This window comes from Poecilia formosa, unplaced genomic scaffold (assembly GCF_000485575.1).
Source record: "Poecilia formosa unplaced genomic scaffold, Poecilia_formosa-5.1.2 Scaffold256, whole genome shotgun sequence".
NCBI lineage: Eukaryota > Metazoa > Chordata > Actinopteri > Cyprinodontiformes > Poeciliidae > Poecilia > Poecilia formosa.
The window spans coordinates 674,026-698,213 of record NW_006800195.1 but is presented as its reverse complement, the minus strand read 5'-3'; the positions used below and the strand labels follow the sequence as shown (position 1 = coordinate 698,213).

General features: G+C 39.4%; 1 protein-coding gene and 1 long non-coding RNA gene across 3 annotated transcripts in view; one reads left to right on the top strand and one right to left on the bottom strand.

Moving 5' to 3' along the window:
- Positions 1–8,921: 8,921 nt before the first annotated feature.
- Positions 8,922–24,188, top strand: part of LOC103150574 (polycystin-1) — a 60,157-nt gene continuing 44,890 nt past the window's right edge. For both annotated transcript variants that reach the window (XM_016680761.1, XM_016680762.1), the window contains exon 1: positions 8,922–9,576. In XM_016680761.1, coding sequence (XP_016536247.1) covers positions 9,305–9,576 — 272 coding nt within the window. In that variant the 5' untranslated portion in view covers positions 8,922–9,304. The remainder of the gene's footprint in view (positions 9,577–24,188) is intronic.
- On the bottom strand, positions 15,753–20,541 carry LOC103150548 (uncharacterized). The gene is made up of 2 exons (XR_477559.2): positions 18,981–20,541; positions 15,753–18,889 (listed from the first exon to the last, which is right to left on the bottom strand). It is a non-coding gene; the product is annotated as an uncharacterized LOC103150548 (long non-coding RNA).

The following is a 24,188-nucleotide window of genomic DNA, read 5'->3' as shown; positions in this document are numbered from 1 at the left end:
GCACTCCGTTTGCCACCTGTAGACTTGTTCTAGGACAAACCTGCATGTAAAGAACCAAAAGACAATCCGACAAGCAGGGTTCTCCCAGAACAAATCAGCAGCTCGTCACAGGGCAACACAGAGTCTCACGGGGCAAACAACCTTGCAAAAAACTCTCATACCTGAGTTTAGAGGCTAATAAACCTACCATGCATGTTTTTCATTGGTGGGAACGAGCTGGAGTAACCAGCGTGAACTCGTACATGCATGCGGAGAATAAGCTAAATGCAAGCAGATGGTAGATCGCAACTTTCAAAAACTTCATTTAGAAACAGCAATTTCACCCTGCAGCCCTAACAGGGATGCGTCTTCTTTAAAAGCTTTCAGGCTAGCGCTGCATCCATTAGCAGTTTTGTGCATGAATGTTTTTAATTGGTTCATGAGTAGCAGAGATGTAACTCTGTCAGTCCTCAAATGCGACAGACGGGATTTTTCCCTGCTTGTTCCTTTCCTCAGAATTTCTCCTGAAGCAGTTTCAGTTTCAATTTGATTGTTTGTCTTTTCTTTTCCAAACTCAGTCATGGAACATATTATTGTGATTATCAGTAGGTTAATTGCTGATTCTGTCAGCAAATACTCTGTAGCGCTTGCAACTCAGAAAGGCTTAACTTGTTATTTTTGATGATTCCTTCTTTTCTTATATTATCTAATGTTTATCGTGGATTATGGAGATCAAGCCAACAATCAGCTGGAACTGCAAACTGGTTTTATGAGAATCTAATATTAAAACATGTATACATTTATCTTTAGCAATTTTATTTAAAAATAAAACAACAGAAAACATGCCAGTGGAATAAACTCAGAGACTGAACGGAGATGCCGAAGGTAAAAAAAAAAAGTAATTTTCTGTCATTTTCAGACATTATCAAAGAGCGCTAGCGCTGGGATCAGAAAGCTCTTTTGTTCTGTGAAAACGTGGAGCTACTGAAGAGCAAAGAGGTTTTCCACTGCTCTCCCCGAACGGCTCCAGTCAACATCCTTTTAAAAGTAAAAGCGCGCACACAATACAAAGAAAGCAGCTATTTAAATACTTGTATAAAGGTGCTGCAATCAGCTGTGAAAAAGCCCGGAGACGTTAGAAGAAGAGAGCTGCATTAGAGCTGTGAATACTGACGAAGAAACGGCTGGGATGAATCATAGCAACACATCCGCTTAATTAAGCAACTGGGTCTCACTTACAAAAAGACAACAAAAAAAATGATTTATATTGCACTTAACCTTTGATAGAAAGTTAACTGAAAACTGAAACAGACGTAAAAGTAGACAAGGTCAAATTGACCCCTTCAACAAGGTCACTGTGTCTTTCTGTCGAGTTGTGACTGCAGCTGACTTTAGTTAAGATTGTTCAATTATCCAACTATGCGTCTCTACATTAGTGGATGTTGTTCGCTGGAAAATTACTTCCAGCCATATTTGCAGCAGAGATTGTGAAAGAGAGAGAGAGAGAGAGAGAGGTGGAGTGCTGCAGCAGGCGATCTACCAGATGTGCGTACACCTCTGTGACCAGAACCCTTTATTCTTTTCCTCCACTGTTTCCCAGGTTACCTCTGATCACATTTCCTCCTTTCTCACTCAGTAGGGAGCCTGACTTCAAGAGGAGCAGAAGGACCCTCATGCCTGCTAACAAACCAGCCCCTCTACCCAACACTCACCCACCTGCTACACACACATACACACTCGCGCGCACACACACAATGCACACACACCTTCACGCTCAAAGACACAAAAATCCACAAGGTTTTAGTGAATCTTTGCAGACATAGGTAGAGGAATCTGTCGGCGTCCACAGCAGTCCCCTGGAGTGAAGCGATCATGCAGCCCCAGGGCTGACCTTAGCAGCTTGTCAGAGGACATTACTGTCCCGTGGGCATCAAGAGAAAAACATGCAAAGGAGAAAAACACAAGACAGATATTCTTATAACAAGTAGGACAAAAAGCTGCTGCGTTGTCCTTCTGCTACATCTGAGCTTATTAGAAAATGGAAGTGCGTTCGATATTTTCGTTCCAGATGGAATTACATGTAAATGTGGAGATAGGCATGTTAGACAACAGATGGACGGATATGTGTATGTAATTTATTTATTTTTTTCATTCATATATACGTAGCTCAGTTACAAGTTTCAATGTAAAGCGTGTTACCAATGCTGTTCGCTCCGCTGCCTTTGCGTGAACTTGATCTTCTGGTCTCAATTGACGCCACAGAAGCAGAAGAACAGCGAGAAAAGAAACCAAGTGAGGCATTAAAAAAAGGGCAGCAGTTACTCAATTACAGTAAAATATAAAAGACGCCTTTCGGGACCAATCATGTTAAATATGAGCATCTTCTCTTTATGGTTTGTGTAAGGACTCTGACTTTATGGCAATGTCGTCTTTTTATCGATAGGTTCAAGTGGTTTGTGGGTTTTTCCAACGTAAAACACTCACTTGTTATCAATCCAGCTGAGAGCACAAATGCACATTTTTACCTTTAAAGCACTTCAGAGCTGAATGAGTTTAAGCTTCTCCATCTTCTCTGGATGTACGGCGGTGTTCAGCCGCTAATCTAAAACAGTGGAAAAATATCTCTTAGCTATTTGAGTTTCCTTGGAAGTCTGAAAAGTCTCGGTTCAACGTTTTAAAGAAAGTCGCTGCTCCTGAAACCCTTTTTTCATATTCTATGTTTTGCTCTTATTTGCATCAATAGAGCCTAAAAAAATATAGAGGTAGTTTATCATGTAGTTGTGCCATAAAGAAGACAGCAAGTCCAATTGTAGATGTGTATGCAAACTATCCAATGTGTCGGTAAATGCTAAAACAACGTTCAGAGACCGAGGTAACCTTGGTCGAGTCTTATGCACAAAAACGAAAAGGATTTTTGAGTTGCTTTCGTTTGTTCAGACTCGGATTCTTTCCTCGGTCCACCAGGCATCATGTTAGCCTCAGTGACCTTTGCTGAAAGAGCAGCTGCAGCGGACGTATCGAGGAAATAACCAGGACGTTCGTACAACGCAACTTTTAGTTAGAAAGCTTAAGGGTGAAATACTTAATCAGAAAACTGTTTTGACCAGAAATTATTTTAATTAGAAGGAATACTTTGTAAAAATGTCCCCAGCTGCTGCTTGTCAATGTCTTCTAGCAACATTGAAACATGAAAAGACGTTTCTGATAAGAGTCTCGGCTTCGTGCCTCTGAGCCTGCATGAAGTTTTTTCAGTTTTAAGATCAGATGAGTTTGCTGATAAAGTAATGTACATTTAACACTCCATTTTTTATTTACCTAAATTTATCATTTCAACATTTCTTCCCCTTTTTCCTCCTTTTTGTATTTTTTGTTTTTATGTGACACTTTGTGCTCGTCTTCTGTGGATTGTTCCTTGATTTTCCTGTAATTTTTTTCTGAATTGCCTCAAGTACTGGAGTTGGAAACCCCTAGACTCACAAAGTGTTTTTTCGTTTATTAGTTTTTTTTTCTTTTGTTTTTTTTTGTGAATGCTGTACGTTTCTCTCTGCGTTAGTAACTCCTCTGCAGTCCTGCAGAGCTTTGCAGCAGCTGCTGAGGACGATAAAAAACATTATCGAATGTCAGCGCAACTACAAAACCCCTTCTGAAAGGACGGTTAAATAAGAAACTACCCATTTGGGATGTTGTTGATGGGCGCCCCGCTCCAATTTAAATGTCACACGCAATAACAAAGAACCGAGCGACACAAATAAAGAAAAAACTACTTCTTCTTCCTGAGACGCCGCAGCGTCAGAGGAGACCAGAAAGATGTTCGCCGCGAGAGAAGCTGACGCTTCGTCTTAAAGTCTAATCAGCCACCTGCTGCTTGATTCATTCATTAAAATCCTGCTTTCAGCCTGTTTACCACAAATTTGTGAGTAAAGTACAAACCTCTCAAATCAGAGCAAAAAAGATGACCACTGTTTTTCTTTGTGTGTGTAAAAAAGTGTTTATTGTGCTACCCTGAGGTTCTCTGCCTTCAAGAGATCCACTTGAACCAGATGGAGGGGTTTGGTGGTAGAAGGGCACAAACACATCAGCTGCTCTGCAGGGTTTTAACAGGCCACACGCCGGCTGCTTTTGCAGAGAACAAGGCTTCCTCGAGAGAGCGGCTGAGTTGTTTTGGGTTTTCACACACACGTAAAACACACAGCTTCACCTGCTTGTGGGTTGGCTGAGTTAGTTTATTAAATATGCATTTGGTAAAAGCCTGGCACCTGCAGCCCTGGCAGTGCAGAGGACATTTTTTGCATTTTTTTGAAAGACAAATTACTTTTTGAAAACAAATAAATAAAAATAAATAATAGTCTATGACAGTTTTGTGGGGTTTTTTTTTGTTTGTTTTGTTTTGTCTTGTTTTTGCAAAAATGATCAATATTAATACTGGAGAACTTGAATAATATAACAAAAAAATATAACAATATAAGTTATATTGTTAAACAGTGGGAGAGCACTATGTTTATTTCCATTTAAAATTCATAAAAAAGAGTAATGACAGAGGCCAGCGAGACAGGAAGTGTGGGTGACGTGTCCCCCCTCTGTACATTATGCCCGTGTCTTCAGCCCTGGGGGCCACTGGCCCCTGCCGGCCCCTGTGTAGAACCACCCATGTTTGCCATAATCTTTTAAAATGTCTGTCGAGGCAGTTGTATTCCTACTTGTTATAAATTCTTTATTTGCAAGTGGTGCCTTCCAGTTAAAGTTAAATTGAACTGAAGAGTCAAAACAAACATACCATAAAATTTAAAATAAAACAGACAACACTCTGAAAAGTTGAAATAACTGTAAAAATAAAAAATAAAAATAAAAAATCAGCACAATTTGAATTTCCCTCTTTTGTTTTGCTTCTAAAATTTTCTTCTGATTCTTATGGAGTTATTTTTGTTTTGTTTTTTAGTTCAAATGTCATTCGAATACCACATGGAGGCACCAGATGACCAGCAAGTTCAAACTTTTTTCTTTTTTTCTTTTTTTTAAATAAAGAGCAGAAGCAACTGTGAGATCATCTTTTCCATCCACTATGCAGACTTCCTTGCAATAATCTAACTGCATCTATCAAAAGAAATAAAGCAACAAGCATTGTAGACATGATGGACTGATTTAGTTGCAATCTAACACTTTAAAAAGTAAGGTAGGTTTTTAAAACTTTTTGGGGGGTTTTGCTGTATGGGTTTAGGTCAGAGCTCTTTTCTGTCTGTGTCGTATTTATATGCCTTTATTTTTGGTCCAAAATGCCTCCATCTGTCTGTGGAGACCCTTCCTCTGTCTGTCTGCAGGGTCCGCCCCAGCTCCCCCTTTCTTCCTGCACTGCTGCAATAACACAGACAGAGGCCTCAGTAAGTGCCGTTTTCCTGGCTGGTGGGAGGACCCTCCCCATAACCAAACAGGAGCCGAGCTCATTTTACCTTCAGCCTGTCCAGACCGGACCAGTTCAGGCCAGAAAAGTACAAAATACACCAACTGGCTCCAACAACCCTGCAGGTTGTATTTACAGAACTCAGTTTGATGTGCGAGTGTTTCAGTCAGGAAGAAACCGGACAGATTAGGTGGCGGAGATGCAACAAAAAGGATGAATCAGCCTTTCAAAAAAATATATGCAAAAATTGTATAAAATTAAAGGGCAAGGAGATGAGCTTCACTGTCTGATAAGCCTGAGCTCCGTTATTCATTTCATCTGTCGGTGAGTCAAACACTGACAGACATTTATAACTCACCAGGTAGGTAAGAAAATGACTTGAAAAACATTTTCATTATGCCCTAAATACTGTTTTGTTTTATCAAAGTAAGTCAGTCTTATCAGGACTGAGCTTGATGAGACCGCTTCAGTTTATTTACCCATCTTCTGCTAAGTGACGCCTCGAGATTGAGTTCATATAAGAGATTAGATTACATTTCAAGCTGTCATCTGGCCTAAATTATCTCTCCAATTACACGTATTCTGATGAAACCCTGATGTTTTGCGTTCATCTGCAGCTTTCGTGAAATCACCAGAAATACTCGCACAGAAACTTTGGGACGTTCTTGTGACAGAAATTTACTAAGGACATTAAAATCAATTTTCCACACATCTTTTTTCCTCCTCAGAAGGTTTGTGATAAATTTACAACTGCTGACTTTATGTGAGCAGATAAATGGAAATTAAAAGTTCAGGCCAGTGACCGTTTTAATGAAGGCGGACTGTTGGCAAAAAACCTTCGAAGCTGATTGAATGTAGAGTCGTCAGGCGGCTGTTCCTGTTTGGTTTTTCTCCAGCGAGCGTCACCAGGAATTTTGTGGGTACAAACCCATGTCCTACCATAATCTGCAGCACATTTAACAGTGATTCAATAGGAAATTAGCTAATTTAAAGTCCCTAAAAGGCTTTGCTGTCTACTCAGAAACATCCTCGTTTTGGTTGGGTTTCCCAAAAGCTGAACATTAAGATAATATCTGTCATATTGAACACTTTTGTCTTTTATTAGTGATTATAAAAACTGTTGTTTTCAGGGACAATGTTCTTAAAAGCTAAATCTGTCTTTAAAAAAAAAACATCACTTCAAGTAAACCAGCTGATTTAAAAAAAAATCCTTGCTTCTGTATGCTTGTTGGATTTTCAAACAAACAAAAAAAATCCAAAATACAAAGAAAGCATAAAGCAATCAATGAAAGCAAGAAAATATGTCTGGGATCATTTGTTGCATCAGAATGATGCATCGTTTGATTTGAGAGCAGATTTCAGTCTGAGCAGAGCTTCATGTACTGGCACCATCAGCTACTATAACATTTGGCGTATTGTTTAGTATTTTATTTGAAAGAAGAAGAAAAAAAAACTCAAGTCACTTTTTAGATGGAGCTATGGATTTTGACATGGTCTATAAATGTTTATATAGTTCAATCCGTCATGCAATATTTGCTTCCACTCTCTGTATGCTGCCAGTTTTGGCCAAAGCTTTTGATCTTAAACCTGGTAAAAGGTTTTTTATTTGTGCTGAAAAGTGAAAAAGACTAAATAAAATTAAAAAAAATTATTAAACCCCAAACACCTTCAGAGTCACTCGAATATTTACCTGCAGTGGAACATTTTGTACCTCCTTTTCACACGTGTTTTGGCTCCACGGCTCAAACCCTAATGCAGCGAGCCGACGCCAGCCAGGATGAGGGGAGAGTGATATTGTTGTGATTCTTTTCTTTGTGCAAAGCACCAGATGCCTGCAGGGAGAACCGGTGGGACCCGGCCAAGTCAAACACCGGGGAAACGCCTCAAACACGTGCCACGCACAGCTTCAGGAAGTACTGCAGGGAGGACGAGGGAGATGTGAGCAGGGAGGAGCGTCTGGTCCTGAGGCCTGCCTTTCACATTTGTCACATTTTCAGCAGGCGCTGTAGTTTAATCTGGAAACGCTTGTCCCGCTTGAGATTTCAAATACTGGGAAAAAAAAAAAAAAAAAAAAAAACATTTACTGTGTACTTTAGCAGTGTTGCTGTAACATGAGGTGAGTATTTTATGGAGTATTTTACAATCCTTACACAGTGGAACAAGGATGGTGTTTTTATTTATTTTTTTATCTGTTTTTAACCCACAGATTGTTAGAAATTTGGTTATAATTGAAAAATCAACAAATCAGTTCAGTAGATTCTAAGATAAGAATGGAAACGTAAACATTAGCTGTGAAAGGAAGACACTTTTAAGAACTTCTTTCTGCAGCACAATGCAGTGACGAGAGCTCATTATTTTCCCAAATAAGGAACGTTTAGGAAAACCTCATCAGACTCATAGACTCCTAACAGAAGAAAAATGTTGAAAGAGCAACTGATAAGAGCTTATGACCCCATTCCCTAATCTTTTTGATGAGCAATTGCATATGTGACCAATATCAAGATATTGTGACAGGAATGCAATGGCAACACAATGTTTAATAATCAGAGATTTGGTGATTTAGATACACGACATCTGTTTTTCCTGCATTTAGTTTTCCTATTTATTAAATACTTCATTTCCAAATCCGTCATCTTAGCTGAAACTTCTCAATGCAAATTAGCACAGAACCATATAAAAATGCCGCCGTGCAGAGAAAACTCTGCCCTCTGTGACAGATGCCCCGAAGGCCTCGACTCTCATCTTGTTTTACGTCTCTCCGGGTTTTTGATGAGGTCCTGCAGGCGGGGGAACAACAATCTGTTCTCTTTGAGGTAGCTGTCTCAAGCATAGCCTGCAGAAGATCAGGATCAAGAGAACCTCTATTGACATTTTGAAGCACTGTTGTGACAAAATAAAATAAATAGAAAACCGCGCTGTGAAGGGTGACCATGTCTTTTATTTTTTTAAAAAAGAGGACATTTGGCCCCAGTCCTGGAACACTTTGATCATACTCTGTTTACTTAATGAAGACTTTTGACATGTTTAAAGAGCGACTGCTCTATAAGAGATCAGCTTTTACAGGTCAATAAGTACAAAAATGACTTATGACCCTATTATTTTTGCATTTAGCAAAAAGAAAATAATCACATTATTAGCCAAAACATAACATGTAGTCTGATTTAATGTTAAAGGAGTGAATAAGATAGTGAATTCACTCATGCAGTTTCAATAGTATTTGAGCTTGTATGTGAGTTTGTATGTTAAATGCAGTTTCTAACTGCATCAACATACTTTTCTGCACTAAAATGTTTTTTTTTTTTATTAGTCTGATCCAATATTTTAATTTCAAATGTTATGTTTTCATTAGCTGTTAAGAGAAAGAATCCTCAGTACTCACTTAGTGAGTTGAATTACTGAAATAAATGAAATGTTCAGTATTATTCATTTGAAAGGTTTCCCCAGAAAAATCAACAGCAACGTCAACCTAAAAATCTGCCCGCACCTTAACTCAAATGGTGACTAAAATAAATCATCATGTCGGAAGGACGCGCAGTAATAAGATTCCTCCTCTGTCATTCTCCCAGGATCTCAGCGGTGGCTGTGGGAACTGCACGGAGTGGAAAGAGGAGGAGAGAGGAAGTTCTCCCAAACTTTTCTTTTTTTCCTCCCTGAAAAGACTCTGGAGACGTTCCGTTAGATTTCCAGAGGAGGGGGGTTTGATCAGGAAAAAACGTATAACTCTGTGTGTGAAGACAAAAGCGGACTACGAAGTCAGAAGTGTATCCCTCTTTTTTTTATTTTTCTCTCTTTACTTGAAAGCCGTGAAAAGTGGAAACGCGTGTTTTTTTTCTTCCTCTTCTTTTTCTTCCTTTTTTTTTCCGTTTTGTTTGTTTCTTCCCAGCCTGACGGGACTTAGCACCATCAGAGGCGATGAGATGTGAGTGAGCTATGCCTTGTGGAAATGGACAGACTTTATCCAAGCGAGAACATGGCGTCTGCGTCCCGAGGCTTAGCTTCTTTCCCGGTCTGCTTGTGGCGCTGTGCTGCCTGGAGGTGTGGGGCTCCGGGCCGCACGGCGGCGGCGGCGGCTGCAGCCCCTGTCCCGTTAACTGCAGCTGTGCGCCAGCGGGGCCCCAGCGGCTCTGCGTCGTTAATTGCTCCAGCCTCGGACTGGAAAGAGCCCCAGCGGCTGCTGAGTTTCCGCCGACCGTCAACACGCTGTGAGTATTTCACAGGATGAAAAAAAAAAAGCAACAACAAAAAAAGTTACGCAGTACATAAATATCGGTTATTTCAGAGCCGGCCCGAGGAATTGGCGAAAAGGTTGCTGCATTGAGCTCCGAGGCTTGCGTCCTCCTCCCTAAAAGTGTTTCACCGCTCACACAAAATATATATCTCAAATTTGAAGTTAAAGAAATTATTTATAATTCTCAAAATAAATTTTGACCTATAGACCAGAAATACAATAGCTATAATAATACAGAGGAGAAATATTTATCATTTGATAAGGGTCATTCATTTATTTATTTAATCGACTATGTAACTAAAAACCTCATAATAAAAAATATTCAAGTGTTTCCTCCTTGCTGCTTCTGCTGGATTATGCTCTTCTTCTATGGTCAAAACGACACTAATGGAATAAATTTAACCTTGAGTTAAAAATCACAACACTATCACAGTGTTTACACAAAATTTAAAAGCAAAAGGACGTTGCATAATCTAGTATTTTTTGCACTCTGTTTTAACTATAAGCAAATAAACAAGTCTTCAAATAGCATTACCTCATTATGAGTCATTAAGTGACTCATAATAAGTCACTTATTAGGAGTGACTTGATTCACACCATGACTCTCTGAGCTGAACATGTGTTTCTTGGAAGTGAAAGGAAGGTGTAGTCTTTCAGCCAGCTGACCGGCAGCCTCTTTTTAAGGAACAACAAGATTTTGGACCCACACATTTCCCACACAGCCACTGAAGAAGTTAATGCAACAAAACAACACACAAAAAAGAACAACCCCTAAAATAGTAGAAAATCAAATCAAATCTTCAAGTATTATAAACAAACCAAACAAAACTTTTTGTCTGGTTTTTTGTCTGACCTTGAAACTGTGCAACATTTAGAGGTTTTAGTTGCTATTAAAAACAAAAACAAAAAACAAAAAAAAAAAACAAAAAACAACCTTACCTCAAATACTGCTGTCTGGAAAACAGATCAGCAAGTTAGAGAAATACATTTTTTTCTAAAAGTTTATTTACTGTCATTTATTTAAGAAATAAAGCAATCTGGAATCTGGAACCCAACATCAAAGTCGCTTAAGGGCCCCATAAAATCTTGGACCGGCTCTGGAACATCCAAATAGTTTAACCAAGTCTTTCCACTTCACATCATTTACTTTACAACAACAATAAAAACAATAGTTTCACGTCTAATAACAATAAACCTTTTGAGTATCTCTTTTTTTCTTATTATCTTTATGTTTTACAGCAGATTAAATACTATTTTGCTACTTCTGACTGAAATCACCATCAAGTTAATTCACCACATTATTGTGTTAGCTTTTTTTTTTAAATGCGTTATTTTTCTCTTTGTGATTCTTAGTATATTCTGTCAAGCTGTATATCAGATGTTGTGTATATACTCATTTATGGAGCATCTTTGCATTAATAGTCATTTTTCATAGGATTCTATTATATTTTCATCTTTTTTTTTTTCACCTCAGCAGCTAAAATAATTATTACCATATCAGACAATTAGATATAGTCACGGCTGATAGATGCTATGTTTGGATGAATGTCATCCTTTTGGCTTGCATGTCGTCTGCACTGTGGAACATATTGAGCTGCAAAGGAAACTGGGATTTAAAGGAATAACAAACATGAAGTCATTCAAATGAGCATTAAATATAGAAAGTTTGGGTAATGTCTGATACGAGTTTCAAAGGTCAAATAGCTGATGACATTGTGTGTGCATGTGTGTGTGTGTGTGTGTGTGTGTGTGTGTGTGTGTGTGTGTGTTTGTGTGTAAGTGGTCACCTAAACCTTAAAGCTGCTGCTTGCGGTGTGGATCAGTCCTGAGTTTCTGGTCTGGTCAGCGAGAGAACATTATGTTCTGTGCTGTTGGAAGCCACATGTTACCCATTATTTATTTTCACTCTGTATAATCTTTATTTAACCTAAAATCTTAACTTGCTCCGGCTCATATATAATCACTGCGTTATTTTTTTCTTAAGGTCTTGGATATGCTGGAAACTTCACATAAAAAGCTGCGTAGTTCATACATCATCTTTTTCTTTTCCTTTTTTTTTGTGTGTGCGTGCAGAAAATCAATCTCTGCTCCATCTAAAGAATGTATATGTTGGCTCATTTTACATGTGTGTATTTTTCTTGAACGCTATCGATACCAGTTGCATAAGAGAAGATGAGCAACTTGTTAAGTGTTTCATTAATTACAGACAGATTCCCAATCGGGTCAGAATAACTGACTGTAACATGCGAGGCTTTACTGAGGTGTTAATTATCACTTTGCTCCATGTAGGTGATTGACTGCGAACACTATAGACATTTACTAATTAGGCGTCTGGCTCATGTTACCGGAAGAAGACACTGAAAGTCTTACTCTGAATTAGGCAAGAATAGACGTTCAGGCTTAGAATTATTCATCTGCTGTGCCTGCAATGTGTTTAAAAGCCTGCTGTTTGTTTTCTGTCTCATCCCTTCGTTCTGTTTCTTTAGGGAATATACTTCATGCAAAAGAAAGTACGTGTTTGTTTGGTTGACTTTTTTGTTTTTTTTGGATCAATGCATCTCAAATGGTGCCACATCGCAAGAAAAATGCATTAGGATCTGAGTTTGACATGCAGGTTGTTGCACCAACGAAAACATTTCACCTACACCAGATTCTCCAACGGGTTTCGGTGGGGGCAGTGTGATGCTGGGGGCAGAATCTCCCTCGCTGGAAAACATGTTTGTCCTCACAGGAGAAAGTCTCAATGCCATTTCTCTTTTGTCGAGTCTCACTCTAACTGGTTCTCGTCCGGTTCGGTTCTAGTCTCTATTCCTTGCCGCAAAGGAGAACTTCACGGTTGTGGTTCCGATGGACTCAAATTAGCCCAGATAATTCAGTTTGTTTGCATTTTAGAAACTAAGTGCTGACCCAAACATGATGAGAACAGCTCAGATTAGCTGATTAGTTTCCATCTGTAATGTGGCGCTTTATTTCTATTTTTTCTTTTTTGAAAACTTGCAACCGTTTACCGTAATGCAGACAAAAGATGTTCACCAATAGCCACCCAGGAACTTTATCAAAAGGAAAAATCCAAACACAGAAAAAAAAAAAAAACGCACGTCACGGCAAACTATTGCACCGGCCAGCGCAGAACTGTAACTACCTCCGACAGAACGTCGACCAGAGTTCCACCGTTTCTGGATTGCGTTCCTATTCTTCCCTGAACTCGGCCACATTGAGAGGCATGTTGTTAGAGTGCCAGTACACTCCCACAGTAGTGTCGATCTGTATTGTTCAAACGTCTCTGCGTAAAGTGGTAAGTTACCAATGTGTTGCTTCTTACAGCTCATTTATTGTCCAACTCAATAAGTGATTTCAAGTGATGAGCAGCCTAACACACACATCCCCCGTCCTTAGAAAAGTGATGCAATCTTTAGAGACAACTCGACAGACTCTCTCCGCTATTAGAAGATTTGCTGCTAAGACGCGTGTGTAATCAATAGGCGTTTGATATTGTCTAGTGGATTTGAGTATATTTGGAGCTGAAATGACAGTGTTGATGGAAGGACTGTGTCTGGTAAAATCAAGAAAAACTTTCCTTTAAGCCTCAAGTAGAAAAATCTGGGAAAGAGAAGTCATCTGGTTTTCAAAGGATTTAGAAGCTGGGTAAAGTTACCGGATTCTCGGTTTTGCCGTACGTAATGTTAGGGTTTTCTTCTCAATGTTGTGTTTTGTATGCTTTTCTGACTGACCTTCTCCAGTATTGAGTAGGTTTTGTTTATTCTCTGCTGCCTTCAGATTCCCTTGGTTCTCTCAAGTTTCACCTCCCGTCGACAACAATCAGCTCACCTGTCACTCGTCCGGCAGTCACACAACTCTTGTTGTTTTTCTATTTTCCGAGTGCGATTCTGCTGCCGCTTTGCTTCCTGCTTGGTTCTGGTTACAAGTTTTCATTTTGGTTCTGGATCTTGATTCATATTTGAGTTTTCAACTCTGTCGGGACGTTCCTCCTTCATTTGACTCCTTATTGCTTCAGTATACAGTAGGCTGTAAAAAAAAACTGTTTACAGCTTTGACCTTCTAAAGTTTAATTATGATAACAATGTAGCTCTTTCATTTACTTACAACAGATTTTTTTCCCCAATATGTCAGCAACTTACTTAGATTATTTCTATTAAGATGTAAGGGGAAAACTTTTTAATCTGTTCCTTTTCAAATGTTCTATCCTACTTGTTAATTATTTTGTACAAAATATTAAAATGAACCTATATTAGGTACATTATACTTGATACGACTTACAGGACTTAATGGAACGTGTCATTGATTTAATTATGCTACTTTAACTTAAAATTGGGAGAGCTTAATTAAACTCTGAGGACAGCAACAGGATTTGCGTCAGAGTTTCTTCTTGGGAAAAAGCCTTCTCGGAAACCCCAACACTGTGATTTTTATTTTTTACGCGAAGCATTTTTGTAATTTCAAGCTTTAAATATTTACGGCATTGCTACTTGTAAATCTTGTTGCGTGCAATTTAAAGTTTCAGTCAGAGCTTCAGCAGAATCAACTGGAAGAAACCCAAAGTTGAAAACTCATCAAACAAAACAACATGGCCTCCCTCTGCATGATGAGGATTTCTGCAGCTCTTTACATTTTTTTTGTGCATCTGTCAGCGTGTCTCCCCTCTGTAGCTGAGATCTGTTCAACTTGTACTGGTAAACGTGTTGCATCAGCGCTTAAATGCATAAATAGGTGTGTGTCATGATCCGCAGCTCTTTGCACTTTTGTTCCCACTTGTGTTTTGTGTTTAGATCATTTCAGTTTTCTTGTCACCAGGCCCTGTCCGTGTCGGTGCAGTCATTTGTAATCCACCCTCATCTCTTCATGTAGATTTTGGTCCTTGGGTTTAGTTAGATCCTCTGCGTCTCCGTTTAGTTTTCTCCTGAGCTCGTCTGGTTCACCATGCCACACCTCCACAGCATTCAATCTCCTTGGTTTCTTTCTTTCACTGCTGGATTCTGTTTGGTTTTCAGTTTCATCACTGAGTCAGATCTCCATCACGCGTCTTCCTCTGCCCTGTTGACATTTGGTTCCTCCTCAACCCACGTCAAGCATCACACAGTGGAGTTATAATAGGATTTTTTTCTTTGTAGGTTATTTTGACAGCCTGGTCTCTGAGATAAACAGTGATTATGACGGGCTTCTGGGATGCAACTGGAGCACAAGTCGGCTGTGATGTGATTGCTAAACGAAACCCGGAGCCAAAGCAGACACCTGGAAACAGAAAATGAAACAACTGAGATTTCTGCTTTCCATCACAAACGTAGTGTTGTTTCTGTGTAGATGTAACACACAAGTGATGCTTTTTCTTTTTTTCTTTTTTTTTAATCTTTTCCTCCTCAACATCAGCTGCGGCCCTGTTTTTGAAGTGCCCAGTTGCTGCTTTCAAAAGATTGGCATTTGTCCACCTTTACAAGAGCGATATATTTGTGAATTAATGCGTTTCAAAACCGCCTCTGTGGCCGTGCCTCTATCTGGCCCAGAATGTAAATACAGAGGATACGCCCTCCGTTAAAGAGAAAAAAAAATAATCCAGTGGCAGCGGAGTGCTGTAACTTTGTGCAGAAGAAAGTTGGAGGAGAAAAAAAAAAAAAAAAAACGAAAGAGAGATGGGCTGAAAAAAAAGGAAAGAAAGAAACGCTTAAAGTCAAAGATGTGAGAAGAGAGGGGGAAAAAAAAAAAAAAAAAAAAGCACTCATGCGCCACACCGGCCCATCTGCTCCAACCCACACACATAATAAAATCTCGTAACACTTTTTTGGAGGATTTTGGAGCTCTGAAGTCATTTCTGGGAAATGCTAGTGAAAGGAAACCTCTTCAGTGTTTTTTATTTTTTTATTTTTTTTTTTAAGTGCCTCTCCTTTGTATGCAGATTGCTTCAAGGAAAGTCGGACAATACGCTTTTGTCTCGAGGCAGAAGACTTTGAAAAAAAAAGACCTTTAAAAAATAGGCTAGAATAAACTTTATTGATCTCCAAAGGAAAATTGCTTATTAGTTGACAAGCTACTCCATCCATAGTGTTAAATATGAGTAAATATGATTGTAGCCATAATGTAGATAGGTGTGCAAGTGATTTAAATATTACTAAATATAGATGAATAAAGAAAAATGAATAATGGTGGAGGGTTTTTTGCTTTTCATTGTACAGCAGTGTTGTTTATTGCAACCTGCTGTCTGCTTAGCATATCAAGGACTTGTCTGCTTGACTCTGATGAAGTTTGTGGTGTTTCCATGGCAGCAGGATGCACATACACAGAGATGCGCCGCAGCCGTTTAGCTGGAGCTGGTTTACTTGGTTCAGTGTGAGATTGCAGCAGGTCACGATACAGCTGCGCAGCACATGGGACTGGATGTAAAAAAAATAGATAAATACATTTCTCCACTTTCGTTTTTCACTGCGTGTCCGACCTCACCGCCTCCTCCTCCAGAGGTGGCCACTGACCTTACAGCCATCTACACGCACTCTGCGGACGGAGATCGAGTGGGGAAGGCTTTAGCGCTCTGACAATACGCAAGGGGGAACTTGTTTGGTTTCCATGGCAAACGTAACCCATGACATCACCCGCAGACGTTCAGACATTTCAGCTGGTTGTAAAGGAGAACATGAGGCAAGAAATGAGGCGGACTTAAGATGGAGCTCAACGTCTTCTTCCCTGTCTGTGTCCATTAGTCTGTGGTCGCTGAGGTTGTGTTTTTACTGGACGGATCCAGAACCTGCATCTGGTGGGCTAAACATGTTCATTTTGTTGCATGGCTCCAGTAATAGTAAAATAATTAATAATAAAAAGCATAAAAATATACAATGCGATGATAGACTTTTAATTTACCTTTATTTGATTTTTTTCCCCCCTTGACCTTTGTTGTCCCACTGTGGGGAAATTCAAGTGTCTGAGTTCACACAAAGATCAGAGGATTAAAAATGCATATAAAAAAAAAGATTAACAGTAATAATGATATTAAACAGCATAACTTCAGTGCCGTTTATAGAAATATTGGACTCACGATCCAACTGAGTAGGATGACCATTTGAATGTATATAATGAGCATGTGTTGAACATTAAAAAGACAACAAACTGCTCTGTAATACAGTATATCAGTGCAGTGAAGGTTCTTTTTTTACATTACTTAAAACAAAGTTTCCACAAACACATTTGCATCTGCTACAGCTCCAAAGTAAGAGCAGGCGGGTCAGACCTCAAAGAGAGAGAAAGAAACTGATAGGAGGCATTAAAAGCCTGTTTACTGCAGCATCTTAGCATCACTTTGAATGTTAAGTCCCAGTGAATTTTTGTAGAGGGTAGTTTGACATTTTTCATTCCAACAGAAAGCATGAAGGAGAAATCAGTGCTTTCATTGCAATCTGAAGCATTCTTTTACGGCCGCTACGCTCATTTATCTCAGTTAGGAACTTTTCAAATCAAAGACGGCTTGTTTGACGTCATTGGGAAATTTGAGGGTTGTTTTTTTTCTCTCTCTCTCTGACAAAAAGGAAAAAAAGAGCTTTTAAAAGTCTGACAAAAACAAAGAAATGCTAAGGGTGAAAATGTGTTTTGTTTACTTCAGTTGATAGACTGATGTTTCTTGTTTGAGTTTCCCTTACAAAACTTCTTCCCCCAATAAAAGCCACTCCGTTAACTTTAATAAAAAGCAGTCTGAGTTTGACTGTAAGTTTTTATCTCTTTGGGTTTCCGTCTCTTTTCTGTTCTGTCCTGGTTTAAGTTGGGTCTTTAAATTTCTCTGTCATCTCACGTCACTCATCCTGCCTGCTAACAAAGTATTTCTTCTTTCTTTATAAAATATGCTTTAGTGTGCAACTATCGAGTATTTTAGTAATTGATTATTCGGTCAATTATTCTGACGGTTAATCAATCAAATGGATAAAAGAAAATTGCCACATTGTGCAGTTTTTTTCCTATAATCACTTAAATAATTCTACTTATTTTTTAACTAAAGAAATAAACATTTTAATGTCTAAAATCCAATAAGATAGAACTCAGTGAACATTTGATCATTTGTTGTAAAAGACAACCGAACGTCAAGATTTTACTTAACATCGGTAGCATAGTTCTTATTAGTTGATTATTTTTTCGATAGCAAAAGATGTTTCCTAGGAGTTTATTTTTACAGAATGAGAAACGAGCTAAGCTTAAACTATTCCTCTTGAAGAGTTTGGTGTAGAAAAAACATAACAGAGGTTTTTTTTTGTTTTTTTTATGTCTTAAAATGTAAAATATATAGATTCTTTGTATAGTTTTAGTTTAATTACAGCTCCGATGTTGTTCTCTCAACCAACAGCCTTTTCTGAGTCTGTACACTCCCGTTAACGATTAATCCACTCCTAAATTAGTCGCAGATTATTTCAACGATTGATTAATCAAATTAGTTTTGATTAATCGTTTCAGCTGTGGTATAAGTTATGTTTTCAACTACCTCCTGTTAAATCATGCATGGGAACTAAAGACTTCATAATGAGGTAAACTTTTGACAAACTCATACTCATGACAGATTGGCCTGAATATGAATGAAATCTGTAATTTTAAGCAAACATCTGACCTCTACATTCGATTAAAATGTGGAAAGTTTCAGTTAGCAGTATCTCACATGCTACGTAAATAAATACACATTTGCATTAATTTAACTCGAGGAGGTCATCCACAGATGTTCGTTGCTGCCGTTTCCTAAAGAGTGACGGTATCCGTACGGCAGGAGTCATCATCGCGTGACCTTGTAGGTGTGTGTTTGTGCTTGAGTTGGATCTTGTCTCTGGACACACTGCAGAAGGGAGGCGATTCAAACACTTGAAGACATCCTAGAATAACACCCGGAACAGCTTGCACCAAATGGTAATAAGAGGTTTTCAGGGTGGAAACGGAGAATGTGTCAAGCTCAGAATAACAGGCGAGTCAAATATTTTAATGAAATGCAAACTGGCTATGTTTCTTCTGTCATAATTTACATTCACATTAAAAAAAAAAAAGAAAGAAAAGAAAAAACGGAACATGTTTTTCATTTTCGCTTTAATTTCAGGAATGTGTCTTATCCACCAATGAGGAGATTTCCCTACATAGTCATTTCCTCGTACAAGATTGTTAGGACCAAAAGAGTAGAAAAAAAAAAAGAGCTAAAACCATAAAAGTAAAGAAATGTTGCAGAGGCTTCTCATTTTAAACCACAGTCTGGATCCGCTGTTTATCTGCAGGGAGGAAAAGTCACTGCAGGTCCAGTTTAGTTCGGTTTCAGGCCAGTGAACCTGAAACGGATCAAAGAAGCAGGGAGAACTAGAGAGCAAAGTGAACAGGTATGAAATAGAAGCGTCGAGCCGAGACTTTTATCATCCTCACCAAAGATTGTTTCAGCAGTCACATCTGCTGTCAAGGTCGCTGACACACTCGTTGTCTGCTCTGGAGGCTTACTTAATAACAGGCTTTCTGCTGTTTGTCGCAGCAGTTTATTCAAAGAGTTGAGTCTTTAAATTGCTTCCGTGCTCTGTTCTCCTCATGTGTGGCATGGCTGCATGGCAAATAAATGGAAACGCTGGGAACAGCATGAGAAAGTTGACTCATCTCTTAGGACCAAAAAAAAAAGAAGACTTTATGGAACCGGACAACAGCATTTTGAGCTTCCATAGAAAAACAAAGAGAAGAGAAGAGATACAACAATTTGTAAACATAGCTCAACTGGCTAACCGTTAGCCACTAACAACCCTGAAGTTAGCAGTTGCTCTGCAGCTTATTTTGAGCGCTTAACTAAGGCGCAAAATCGTAATTTTACACAGAACAAAGACGTTTAAAAAAAAAACAGATTAAAATTAATGAGACCTTTGTTCAATTTTGGAAACAGTAATGGAGCAATGTAGGCACCAAACCTCTCGATCCTGCAAGGATAAGTGTGTTACGTAATGGATGAATGGATAATGGAACATTTTCAAGGTTTTTTTGTGCTTAGCACTCCCTCTGCACAGGAATGGCAGAAGAAACGTTACACAGGAAGTGTACTTTAAAACATTTAAAAGTTTTTAACACTCATTTGCAGCAGTTTAAGCAATATTTTTGCTGCCGTAACAAAACAATCCAGCTCGTGAATATGAGATTTTGGCAATATCTTTTAGTAAAACTAACAATTCTTTAGTTTTGTTTTCACAAATAATGAAACGATTTTGAAAATTACAAACTGTTTTGAAGAATTGGGTTGAATATTCTAGTTAATGTTCGACTGGTTCATATATTGTAGTTTTTATTCTAGTCTAATTCTTTGTAGCACCAAATAAGCTAACGTTAGTCTAACGCAATGCATAAATATACCAAAAGAGGGTGCTGTTGTTTCATGTAATTGTTGCCACTACCGCAATTCTGACATGTTTGTCCTGGCGGGGACACCGTAGTGCAGGGGGTATTTTGTGCGCGAACTGCTATTTTCCTAACAGTGTGCTTTACTCCCTGTAAGGTTAGCAGCAGCTCTGCTAGCCCGGTGTAAAATATACGTTAACATAAGTAAATTGATTTACCGAGCTATTTCTGTTTGTTCAGTTTGCCAGTTAAGTACAAATTAAATTGTATTTGTTTTGGTGATGATTGATTATTTTGTAAAAACTGGTTGAATGGTGACAGTGTGCTTTACTTCCTGTAAGGTGAAGGAAATAAAGGCGCAAAGGTTTCCCCACAACTTGAGCCCTGTGTGTGATGCCTCTTCTGCACGGAACACATCCCACCTTCAAACAAAAAAACACAGCGCAGAGTCCATAGGGTGTCTTCCGCCAGCTGCAGGTTTAAAGAGGGAAAGCCTGGGTTACATCAGCATCATTAGCAGCTAGCGGTTAGCCTGTCACAATACTGCCACGGTGCTTACAAATTACGTTGTTTTGTGCGCAAGTACTCAAAATACAGCTACACTATTCATTTAAAAGTGGTGGAGGCTTATTCGGTTTTCTTAACGGTTGTCAACCATCTCAACAGGAAGTCCTTATTCACCACTCTGTTACCAAGAGCTATTTTTTGTTTTTCTTCTACATCAGAATATCAAACATTTAATACAAATGAGTGGAAGGGCTCATGAAAATAGACTGCACTATAACTCCATCAGTCAAAGTCAGACACAGATGGCAGCTGGTTTGACTTGACTGGTCTGTTGTGGTGTTTTAGTATCACACAATCTTCTGAGACAAGATCTCCTTATTAAGATGTCCTTAAAGGCCAAGACGCATTGAATCCGATTTGGTGTCTGACCGCTGGCTATGTCCCTGTGACTGCCTCTGACCAAGAATATATAAAGAATAAAATATGAAACTTTTTAAAAATGAGGGTCCGTCTGAAAGTATTCTATGAGTTTTTTGGGGGGGGGGTAGGAGTTCATAAGTTTCTTACTTCTTCCTACTCCTTTCTGAGCATAAGATTACTGTGGTACAAATATGTGTCTTTTGCATTCCTTGATCATGTGTGACTTTATACTTCTGTCATGTTTGGAATAAATGAATAAATACATTTTCTCCTAACAAGAACTTCGTTGACTGGATTTCTGGTACTTACTCTCACAAGTCCAGTGACCCTGGAGCGAAACCCTGTGTGTCAGGAAAAAGTCCGATCAGAGCGTGAAAAGTCAGACGTGTCTAACTTTTATGCATGAGGATTATGCATCCATGATGTTTAGCTCACATTGTCGGATGCAACCGACTATTGGAGCAATGCAAAACAACCGGATCCAAATTATGAAACCATTTATTTCTCACATAAAGTTGGGGGGGGGGGAAAGTGCAATTTACTATTTTGGGAGACTGATATATTAATGAATGTTTTCTTTTTCTTTTTTTTTTATTGTTGGATGGAGGCGTTTTCTCTTCTCCGCTTCGGTGATTTCATACTACTTAGAGATTCTCTTTCAGTGGGATTAAAGTTGGCGGTTATAATTTGTTGATGCAGAAATTACTGCAGACGATAGTTTAGTCGCTCTCTTTTCACTGCACCGCATAAATTTGGCAGAACTTTGGCATGCGTTGTGAAATCCATTGCATGTCGGAAATCCAAACAGACAAGTGGTGGAGGCTGCAGCTCCAACTGTTCTATAGTTTACTCAAAACATTTGTTTATGTTTGCTTCCAGGTTTGCTCGGATAATCACCGTCTTTACTGGTACTGCTAGGGGTACTTTTGTTTTTCAGACAAATGGCATAGATATTTTTCACTCAAATTATCCACCACTGCAGTCCTGACATGCATTTTCTCTCTTCTAAGTCTGCAGTATCTAAATAAAGACGTTTTTAACCGGCGCAGTCTCAAAGACGACAAACAGGCCGATTCTTTTCCTCTACTTGCAGATGTTATCATTTGCATGTTCGGTCCTCTGTGCATGTGTGAGTGCGTCGCTTTTTAGGCTGAGTGTGTTGGACCGTTGTGCACAGCTGCCCTTCACTTGCCAGCTGGACATCGGACAACCCACGCAGCAGCGGCTGGAAAACTGGACAAAATGTTCTAAATAGAGGAGCAAGATGAGAGGAGAGGAGCCAAAATGTGAGGCAAGATGATAGACTTTTAGACCAGCAAGCCTCTTTAATCGCATGTCTCCTTTTCCAATATCTGTATCCCAGACTTTCCATGTTTGCAGAAGGGAAATCAGTCAATGGAGGCTCGTGATGCCTCGGCTGTCTCCTCACCTCCACGCTTCCTAGAAAAATCGGGGAACATGTGGAATTTGATTTAAATGTGTTTTATGTCTGCAAAAACATAGAAACTACATGCTTTAGTCCCTGTCCCATTGTCTAAAGTCAATTTATTCATTCATCCATACGTAGAGCTCTCAGTGGTGCTTCTGGGTTCCATGTTTTAAATCTGATAACTCCAGAGAAACCAAGATTTTAGGTTTTCATATTTGAATCTGGGAACTTTTTTTTTTTTTACATTTTGATCTGACGGTTCCAGCAGCAGCCCCGGTTATGGTTCAGACTGTGTCTCAGCGTTTACGGGGCAAACTGAGCTACCGTCAGACAGCCACAGAGCAGTGGTTGCTCTCTCCGCTCTGCCTTTTCTTTTACACCTGACTTTGTCTCTTCCGTTACGTTCGACCGGGCCGGCTAACCTGCCGACTTACTGGCGCAGACTTTCCAACTCTTAGCAGTTTTGGGGGGAAGCAGAACGAGCAGAGAAGTGAGGGAGGGAGCAGCACAGTAATCAGGAAAAGAGGCCGAGGGGATGAAAGCAACCACAGAAAAGCCTGTGTTTAGTGGGTTAGTGGAGCGTTGGCCTTCACTTACAGGGACTTGGACTACTTTGCTGCCAAGATGCAACAGATGTCAGTCTGCCATCTACACATCGTTGTTTTTTTTTTTTGTTTTTTTTGAAGAACAAACGAATATCAGTGTAATTGCTTTTTGTCTTAATTGTTTCTTCAGCTATAGGTCATCTTTTTTTCTCCATCCATATGTCCCTCAGTGTCCCTTCCAGCTCCTCCTCTCGTCCCATCTGACCAAACACAGCAGAGCCAGCGAGGATTTTCTGTGTGTGTTTTCATCTCCCAGCTCAGAATAAGTGGCACCAGACAGGCCTTATAAGGAGTTGTTAGATCATTGGCCACACTGTTAGCAAAACAGAACCATATGTGTTCGGCGCTGTATGTGTGTGTGTAAATGAAACCATGTGTGTCCGGGGGTAGCAGAGAGAACGGGAGTCTGTTGCTAATGGACGTGCCGAAGGTCAGATTATATGGTCATGTTAAGGATACATACGTATAGTCTCTCTCTCTCTCTCTCTCTCTCTCTCTGTTCTATCTCTGGTTGTCTCTATTGAGTTGACTCTAGGTGTGAGAAACACACACACACACACACACCGGGCGGAGAGCCGTGACTTGAGGCCGGTTTTGTCGGCGTGATGCTTGAGTGATCGGGGATGTGGGCGGGGCTTCGTTCCCGTTGCTTCCCTTTTCTTGTCCTCTGATGGGTTTAGCAGAACTCTCTCTCTCTCTCTCTTTCTCTCTCTCGTCTCTCGTCTCTCAGTCTCCATCTTTTCTTACACAGCTGGTCTGGAATGTACAGATGTTTCCTTTTGGGAACTGGCGTCCTACTCTGTTCACACACACACACGAAAAGTAAGAGTGTGAGAGGAGAAAGAGAGGCGTGCCGTCCCATGCACTCCAACCTTCCTTTTCTCTGGTTCTGGTTGTGTTTTCTGTGAATTCAGAACCTGCTGAGCGACACTTAACTGCAGTTATTTATCTCACTGCTGCATATTAGCAGACTGTTTTTTGTCTGCCTGCAGCCTTATACTTCTTGTTCCTATATATATATTTTATTATTATTAATTTTTTTTATTTATTTTATTTATTTTTTTTTTGCATTTTTATTCTCACGTGCAGCTGAAACTTTGCTGGGAAGCCCGAAAGTGGAAACCAAAGTCACTTAGCTTTACACATATCTGAAATATTATGTGCAGACTGTTTTATTTCCATTTTTGCGGATGTGTGTGTGCATGTGTATACAAAATGCATTCTGGGTATGTGAAAATTACGAATCGTAAACATCTTTGGAGAAATATACTTCTTTGAAGTTTTTTTTTAAGCATTGTTTTT